The 9,746-nt window shown below is 39.0% G+C and overlaps 1 protein-coding gene across 1 annotated transcript in view; it reads right to left on the bottom strand.

The window, feature by feature from the left end:
* Positions 1-611: 611 nt before the first annotated feature.
* Positions 612-9,746, bottom strand: part of SAMD8 (sterile alpha motif domain containing 8) — a 44,873-nt gene continuing 35,738 nt past the window's right edge. Inside the window, exons 3-6 of the mRNA XM_021006098.2 lie at positions 6,962-7,057; positions 4,653-4,770; positions 1,155-1,305; positions 612-978 (exon numbers count right to left, since the gene is read on the bottom strand). Coding sequence (XP_020861757.1) covers positions 674-978; positions 1,155-1,305; positions 4,653-4,770; positions 6,962-7,057 — 670 coding nt within the window. The 3' untranslated portion in view covers positions 612-673. The remainder of the gene's footprint in view (positions 979-1,154; positions 1,306-4,652; positions 4,771-6,961; positions 7,058-9,746) is intronic.

Raw genomic sequence — 9,746 nt, 5'->3', positions numbered from 1 at the left:
AAGTGATCTGCATTTATTGATGGCTTTATCATCAGCACTCTGTCCATCCCATTGAATGCCCCTTTTATTCTTTTCTCCTAGTTTCAGGCATCTTGGTGTAACACTGTATCTTCTCAGAGATGGCAGACTCAGAAGGCAGGTATTAGCCAAAAGAACTTATTCATTCTTCAGAATTACACTTTCTAAACATATATATGCATGTGTGTGTGTGTGTGGGGGGTGTGGGAGGAGACACAGAGAGAGAGAGAGAGATTTTAAATGACAAGTATTGCTCATGGATTTTTTTTCTTTGAAGATAACTGGAAGCAGCTTTCACAAAATATTACTTCTTGAATATAATCATGCCAGTAATCAGCAGAAATCTTTTTTTTAACAAAAAATATACCTATCTCAAAATGCTAACACAAAATCTGCACTCTCTCTCTCCCTGTCCCTCCCCTAAAAGGAAAAAAGATTATTTGAGCTTTCTGTTCAAATACCTACTTGAGTATTGGTGACTATTCAATGCTTACTTTTTACAACTATAACCTTGCTAAGCACAGAAAGTCCCACTCTGTCAACTAACAAGCCAAGTAACAAGGCATTCAGAAACACGAGGGGAAAAAATAAAGTTATTAGTTTTTGAAATCATTTCTGTATATTTGATCACGAATCCTTTACAAAGACACATTCTTCAACCAATTAATCTTTTCATTACTTCAGGTTTTGCAAAAGGCCAACAATACTCATTAGGTACTGTACCATTAACATTGCATTCAAAAAATGAAAACATGGGGAACCAGATCCTCGCTCTCCTACTCTGCTGATACGCTCTGGTGTTGGCCAGAGTATGGTAATACAAAAAGAGTCTTGTGGTGATATAAAAGGCAATAAACACATCAATGGAGTAATGTTCATGTGCAGCCAGAATGAAGAAGATTCCAAAGAGGTTGAGGACCCAGGACAGAGTGTGCAAGAAGTTCCAGCTTCTTGGTGTATCTGGAAAGAAAAGAAATTTCAATTTAAAACCACAAGCAAGTCTTCATCATGTATTCTGTAAATCAGCCTATAAACACATCTTCTGCTCAGATAGGACACTAACGTATGATAGACTCTCCTAATCTTCACTAAGGACTCGAAGAATAAAGTCATGATGACAATGGATGGATACTTACATTCAGTAACAAAAAAATTCAGCATAGTCAGGACAACTGTGTGGCCACTGAACATATAATCTCCACAAGTGTGTACTCCAGTCAAGGTCATACCAAAGCCGCTCCATATGGCAAAGGCTCGGTGCAGTTTTTCCCAAACACTGCCGTACAGCTGAGATGAGGAAAACAATAGATTAGTATTTAAAATGCTCAAAAAGATGACTTAAGGCTTCCCACATGAAATTCTCGGCAAAATTCAAAAGCTGAATGATTCAGAAGATGAATGATGCCTAAGTAAAAATGACTGGATTCAGTCTGGTTCCAGTCAAACCTAAGAATTCACTAAGCGAACCGTGCTTGACTCATTAATTCAAACATGTATGAAGTCAGTCCCAGCTCAAACCACTCACTATATGTGTCAGGCTCTTTTACTCAAGCTCACTACAACTAAAGCATTTTTTTGGAGGCAATCAGGGTTAATCTTGCCCAGCGTCTCATAGCTAGTGACTGAGGCTCACTGGATTTGAACTCGGGTCCTCCTGACATCAGGGCAGGTGCTTTATCCACTGCACCACCTAACTGCCCCAACTAAAGTATTTTCCAGGCCTGGCCATTGGCACAGTGAGAGCGCTTACATGTCCTATTCATAAAGAAATAGTCTATGAGACTAATCCTAATCCATCCCAAGGAAGGGTCAGTCATAGTTACTTTCTAAAGAAAAGGTATCTGATGAGTGGGTTGCATTACCAAGGCTAGCTACTGACCACAGAAACATCTCCTCAGTAATATTTATTGAGTAGCAATGTCTACTGGCAGTGTGATTTTGTTTCCTCAGTACTGACTGACTGCCACTGTAGTCTGCTTTGAATTCCACCTTTATAGCTGATACCCAAGTACTCATGGGGAACAAAGTTAACTTAAATTTTATCATATCCTCTCATCACAGGTACTCTAAATTCCTATAATATTGCTAATTCACTATCTAGCTTTCAAATTCAATGTTAATGTCTTCTATCTTATTTTGAAGCTAGGAAGGCAGCAGCATTACTTTGATGTAAGGAAGTAAAATCAATGGAAAAAGTTGGCAAGCCAAATCGAGGAAGCAAGTGATGACAGCTAAAAAGCAGTAATTAATCTCTGCTGTGGCCATGTTCTTGCTGGTGGGTCTGTCACTGCACCTTTAGAGCACTGATTGCCAACTTCCCTGACTACATTTTGCTAAGGGACTTGACCCTCAGTTCCAGAACTCACACCTGGGGGCCTATGCTATCCTACCCCCATATGTATCCAGCCCCAGCCACGCATGCTTCACATTCCTGTCATCTTCCTTCCTACCCTTGATTATGAAACCATAATCAAATACCGCCATTGCTATTATTAAGGGAATGAAAATCAACTACACTCTGGTTCTACTTCACCATCCCTTGTCATGTCCCAGTCCCAAACACCCATTCCTGCTCACCACTGCCCCCTGGATGTTGTCTCCCTCTATTAGAATGTAAGCTCCTGAGGGGAAGGGACTGGTGGTTTTTTTTGTTGGTTTTTTTTTTTTGGCTAGGCGATTGGGTTAAATGACTTGCCCAAGGTCACACAGCTAGGAAGTGTTAAGTGTCTGAGGCCACATTTGAACTCAGGTCCTCCTGACTCCAAGGCTGGTGCTCTATCCACTGTGCCACCTAGCTGCCCTGAAGGGACAGTTTTGCTTTTGTTTTTGGTATCACTGGTGCTCAGGCCCAGTGCTTGGCATACAGAAAGTACTTTAATAAATTTTTTTTTTCATTTATTCATTCCAGTTCCCCTTATCTCTTTCCATCTTAAACATCCCAACTACCCTCACCTAGAAAAGCTGACCAAAATCATTCATATTACATTACAAACAACAGGCAGGAAGCACTGACAAAAACAAGTGTAGGCATTTGCTTCAGGGTTTTCTTTCCTATGTTTGGAGCAGTCTCTGATGACTAATTCACTACCTGGCTTCTTTCACAGAAATATTCTGTTTTCTTCCCACTTCCTGTGGGCCATGTCATTTCTAGCTATCTAGCTTTATGGCTAGTGAACTCTTCCCAATGACACAGACTGGCAATTTGTTTGTAACTGATAATGTGGAGGAGTTGTTTGGAGACACTGAAAGGTTAAATTCCTAATGTTACCCAGCTGTGTTTCAGGGGGAGGACTTGAACTCACATCTTCCTCATCCAGAGCTAGCCCTTTTCTTTGCTCTTTATTCACTATATGAGGCTACCATGCGGCAATACACTTAACAGTCGCAATAGGGGTTTGCTGTAATAAGATGTGATCTGGATGCCTTTTCAATTACCCAATTTTAAAATGATGCCACAAATAATATAGGTCAAAAAGTAGGCTATAGCAAAACTCACAGCAATTAACAGTATTAAGGGTAGATTAAAATAGATATTTCCATATATAAAAAACTGGCAACCAATCACTGGCATTAGACAGAAAAGAGACCTACTTCTGCTGGCAACTTAATTACTGTAACATTTTTCTTTGGAAAATGCGCTGTAGTATTTTGTACTACCACCCATTCCATGAGGAATCAACCCCTCAAACAAATCCTTCCCAGAAGCAACAAGTTCTCATTATATTTGGACTATCTTTTAAATTTCTCCTAGTTAGTCTAACTGCTAAGTAAGATCTTAGATTTTTCTCCTTTCTCCTTGATAATTAAACCCTCCGAATAGCTACAGATTTCCACTACCTCTTGAAGCAGCCCATTCTACTTCTGCACTCCTTGAATTGCTATAGTTAGGACTCATACCATAACTCACTAGAAGAAAGAACTTTATGGCAATTGGAGTTGTCTAAAAATGGAATGTTAAGTACTAAAATTCCCATTATTCTAAGTATTTAAGTAAAAGCTAGATGACCAACTGCCAGGGATATTGTAGAGGGGATTCCTGCATTCATTTGGTGGGATGTTGCTCCCACTAGAGCCAATTAGAGTTAGTATCTTGTGCGGAGACAATTTCTGAACATTAGTGCCTTGTAGCCCTGGGCTAGTCACTTTCCTTATCTATAAAATAAGGGGGTTGGACGCTACAGAACCTCTGACGTTCCTGTCCCTTTCAGCGCATTCCATCTATGATCCTGTGATCTGGACCTGTGGCCCCTAATCCTGAAAAGATGTTCAAAGATACAATGAGTCATCATTTTATATAACAAGTCACTCACAGTATTTCACGAGTTAGGAGAATAAGCAGATCTTTAGTACTAACTATGAGCTACTTATCAAAGCCACAACGAACGGGGAAACAGTTTTTAAAATTCTTACACTGATATCACCTGACAAACTAATCCGCATGGATCCAAAGAAATTTGGATCTTGGTCTCACTCACCTGGATGTTTACTATGTACCCTGCAAATACCGAAAAGCACGCTTTATTAATATATAACATACAGTTAGAAATAACTACCATCAGAAATGTCTCAAACAGTGCCATCATTCCAACACTCTACTATAATACAAGAAAGAGGGTAAGAACACGGCCAGTTACCTTTCCAGAACACTGGAGGTGCTGTCCTGGCACAGAAAGGGAAGTCACAAACATGGTAAAGCAGCGAAGCAAGAACACAGTGCCCATCAGGCTACAGAGTCTTCGAAGGAGTATTGACCTGTAAATAGCGTATCCAAAAGGGGGGGAAAAATCATACAACGGGGAGTTTGAATATTTATTTAAAAAGTAGAATAGTAAGAGAGAGACCATAGATCTAAGAGATCATCTGGTCCAGTCCTCTCATTTTCAGAAGAGGAAACAGGTCTAGAAAAGCCAAACAACTTGCACAAGGTTACAATGTAATGACAGATCAGGGCTCTAGAACCCAGGTTTTTCTAGTGTTCTCTCCACTACGCCACGCTGTAATAGAACACTTTTTTTTTGCCCATCAGCAAATACTTGTGTATCTAGCAGTTACAGGTGTATGACTATCTAACACTGCAAAATGGTTGATTCAAATTAACAAATATTTCATTAAGCACTTAGGAGGTTAAAGTTCTGTGCTAGGTAACAGGAATACAAAAATAGATCCCACACAAGTCTTGCTCTCAAGGAACTTACAACCTAAGGGGAAAAGCTATTCCCTCACAACCTGCCCGTGATATATACAGTGTTAAGTAATATTATCGCCCTTTTACAGAAGAGAAGACAGGCCCAGTAAAGGTCACACAGACATGAAGGGTCATTGTTAGGATTCATGTCAGGCCCTGTCTCACTGGCAGTGGCCCAATAAAATCTAATTCCTAATGTTTTCTCTGTTTGGAAAACTAGATTGAATGCCACTCATTTGGCTAAATAAAGTACTGATTTGTAATGGTGATCTGTAGCGTACAGCTCCTTCCACTCCTGGGCCACCACTTTTCACTCTATTTCATGGACAGGGGAGCTCCTTAAGCAGGGGGCCAGATCTGTGTTCTCAGAGGACCCCACCATGCCTTGAACCCTTTCTATTGTAACAATATCTGTACTTGGATCTAATATAGCAGTGGGTTACTCCTAACTTTCTGAAGTTTCCTACAGAACCAACTTCTCTGATTCTGATTGGTATTTTAAAAGAAGATTCTATGGAATAGGAGTGTCATTGGAAAGTAGTAATGATGTTATGTGTACATACTACCCCCTGCCCCAAGCAACACCCAGAGTAATACATCTAGACTTTCAAAATGAGGCAAAACTGTATTCAGAGTTGACCACAATGGATAGTTACAGAATCAAAGGATTTATAAATTAATTTTCACTCTGAACTTTAAATAAATTTTTTTAAAAAGCCATTTCCACATACATAGCAGAACAGAAAAGAGAACTGTACATGAAACTGAGACTTTCTATTACGTACTGCTTGCTTTCCTAGAAGCATAGAATTTAGAGCTGAAAGAGGCCTTAGAGATCATTTAGGCAATCCTTTATTTTACTGATGAAGAAATTGTGGCACAGGTAATAAAGTGACTTGCCCAAGATCACAAAGCTATCTCTACACCTAATTCAGTCCCTTTACCACTATACTGCCTGTCAACAGTCTTAAAAGAACCAGAACTGCTACCTCAGACCCAAAGCGTATCTGTGATTTACCTTAAGTAAGGGAGAGAGTGTCAAAGAGTGTTAATCAGTTCATCCAAATGTTCCAAAGTTATATGGACAGTAAAATATCAATGACTATGTCATCTTTCCCTTTCAAACCCAAAATGGTGTTCCTCCCTCCCCATACTCTCTAAAGCAGAAAAGGAGCTTTTCGTTTGCTATAACAGTGGATGGCCACATTGTGGTACTGTGTTTATTCATATTAAACATACTGAACATGACTCAAATTCAATAACCAAAGAACAATATGTACTTCAATATGTCATGTCATAGTAAGGAACAGCGTATTCTTTGTAAAACTAAATTAATGCCTTTGAAGGGAATCACTCTCAAGAGAATACTGTGTGCTGTCAAAGATGAGCAAGAGACTGGCCAGGTGAAGACTTAGGCAATTATCCTGCAGCTGTCTAGTCTTTCTCCATTCACTCCTCCACCTCCCTACTCAGATGTGACCCAGAACTCTAAGGACATAAACTTCCAAATACAAAGACGGTAATATTTCATTTTTATCTAACCCTTATAATAGCTCCCACCCCAAACTACGTTCCCCTCAATTGCTATCACACTGTGATCATCTTTTTAAAAAAATTTTTTTTAATTACGTAAAGCATGGGAAGAAATAAACAAGGAAGTAAAACAGGCTTATTAACAACCAGGCTAGAATAAGGTGTCGAGATAGTTTCTAAAAAGTCAAAACCTTAAACTACTTGCAGCCAAAAGTAAAGAAGTACCTGTGTTTGTGAAGGAGCAGCACCAGCAGCCAGATGTAACAGAGAATGACACCACACACTTCTGTCATGGCAAAGGCCCACGGAATCCTAGGGACACTGAAATGAGAGGAGGGGGAGGTCAGGATGCACAGAGGAACATGAGAATGGATTTGTTTAATAGGAGGATGAATTTTAAAGAGGTATTTAAAAGTGGATATATATATGTATATATATATATATATATATATATATATATATATAGTCACTTTGCTGTTGGGAAGAAGGCTCATTTTTAGTACTCAAAGGAGAAAAAAAACCACAGGCTTAGAAAAGTGTCTCATATATAGAAAATACTTCATAGTTCAGTCTTCACAAAACGGTAAGTGCTGAAAAGCATTTTAAGGAACATTTAAAATTCTTGAAAATTTCTAAAACCAAGAGGAATTTCAATACAGCCTTTAAAAATAACTATTTATCTGCATAATGGCTGAACTTTTTAATGTAAGTTTTCCCAGTAAAAAAGGAGTATCACTATGATACACTGGTAACCACCACCATAGCGGCCACCACTCCTTACCAAGAACTGTGGTTGCCAGGTAAGTGTAATGTCTATGTAAATGAGATAGTACCATCTAGTATTTGTAAATATAACTGTAACTTATAGCACTTTGAGATTTCAGATATTTCCTAAGTATGTCAAACTTGAGAGAGAGAAAAAAAACAAATAACTATCCTAAGTTATATTTATTTCTACTTTTTTTTGTTCTTCAAAAAAAGTATTAGTAAAATAAAACCTTAGAATATTTTTATCTTTAATTTTTTCAACTGGTAAAATTCCAATAACAAGTATTTTCAGTATTTTTTGAGAACCATCAGACCTTAAGAGCTGTCTACTCCCATTCTTCTGCCTGCAGACTAGACGGACCTAAGCTATTCTGAATGGTGATTCAACTGCTGATAAACATTAAGTTACTGGCCTATTGCTTCCCCTCCCACCCCCAAATGTTCTACTCTGTCAGAATGCTAGCAGATGGTGAACCACAGAATCTTAGATCTAAAAAGGACTTCAAAGGTCATCTAGTTTAACCTCCACCTAAATCATGAATATCATTCACAATCTCCAGGGTAAGTAATCATTCAGGTTCCACTTATAAGCTGCAAGGTGTTTTTGGGTCATTCCAATTGTTAAAATGTTTTTCTTTAAGTTGAACTTGGATCTGCCTTCATCTAACTTCTCCCATCAGTCCTAGCTTTCTTCTTTGGATACCACCAAAAGAACAGATCTGATTTTACATGGCAATCTTATAAATATCTGAAGATTATTACTGTGTCCCTCCTAAATCTTCTTGCCTCCAGACCAAAATGTTCCTCAATTTCTTCAACAGATCCTTGCATGCATGGTCTTGAGAACCCTTCCCCTCACCTCAACCTTGCTATCTTGGTTACCTTCCTCTCAAACATTAGTAAGTTCCTACTACATTCATGGTACCATGAACTTTCAAGAAACAGAAAGATGAAAAATGAGACAGTTCCTACTCTCAAGGAACTTATATTCTAGCAGAAGGATGTAACATAAAACTAAATGGAAGAAAAGAAGGAAAGGAGAGGAGGCAGAGAGAGTCAGTGAATGAGAAAGAGGGAAAGAATAGGAGAATAGACTCGGGAATAATTGAGTTCAAGTCCAATCTCAGATACTTGGAAGCTGTGTATGTGACCCTGGACAAGTTACTTAACTTCTATCTGCCTCAGGTTCCTAATCTGTAAAATGGGGATGATAATAGCACCTACCTCCCAGGGTTGTTGTGAGGTCTTAAAGCATCATATAATTTTCCAGGTGGTAAGAAGGTATGGAGTTGGTGGTGGTAGTATAGAAGAGCAGATAAAGAACAAACCTGCAAACCAGGAAGATGATTCCCTCACCCCCACCCCCAAATATTGGCTATGTGATATATAAAGGCGACTTGCCCAGCATCACCTGTCTAGTTAAGTGTCTGAGGCAGGATTCAAACACAAATCCTCTAATTCCAAGTCGTAGGCTGTATCCACTGCAGGACCAATGAAATCCTAGTTACAGTCCCTCTCAATGTGGATAAACATAATATAGTTAATTTAAAGAAGGAAAGAAAAAGAACAACTGGGAAGGGATCACAGAAACTTCACACAGGAGGGATACCTGAGCTGAGATGTGAAGGAGGAGAAGGAGAGGCTGAAATGAAAAGGAAGTGCAGTAGAGGTATAAAGGGTAATTTGTATGTAGGCACAGGTGTTGGCTATGGCAGTCAAACTCATTGAGAACTTCTACTGAACTGAAATGTAGGCTTGGTAAAACTGAGCAGTATAAAATAAAGCTGAAAAGGGAAGTGGGAGCTAGGCTGTGAATGACTTTTAACTGTCTACTATCAATGAACATTTATTAAGCATCTACTATTGTCCCAACCTTGGTGCTAAATGCTGAAGATTTCTGAGCAAGGGATTGCCATGTTCAGACCTATGCCTCAAGATACTTATTTTGACCGTGTAAAAGATCTACTGGAGAGAAGAGACTGGAAGAAAGCATGGATAGCAAATAAACAGCTATTTATAACATTTTGGTCAAAGGGTTAGGAGGACTTGAACTAGAGTAGCTAGCTGGTTGGTGGTTCTGTGAGTACAAAGAAGTGAAAGGATGACAGTGATGTTGTAAAGACAGAATAGACAAGACCTATCAAGTGACCAGTTATATGTGATGAGGAAGAAGGAAAAGATGGATCTAAGGTTATGAACTTAGGTGACTGGGAGGATGGTAGTACCCTCAACGAAAATAGGG

The sequence above is a fragment of the Phascolarctos cinereus genome, unplaced genomic scaffold (genome assembly GCF_003287225.1).
Source record: "Phascolarctos cinereus isolate Bilbo 61053 unplaced genomic scaffold, phaCin_HiC Scaffold_3;HRSCAF=262, whole genome shotgun sequence".
Classification (NCBI taxonomy): domain Eukaryota; kingdom Metazoa; phylum Chordata; class Mammalia; order Diprotodontia; family Phascolarctidae; genus Phascolarctos; species Phascolarctos cinereus.
Note: the sequence above shows the minus strand (reverse complement) of the source record. Positions and strands in the feature narration are given on the sequence as shown.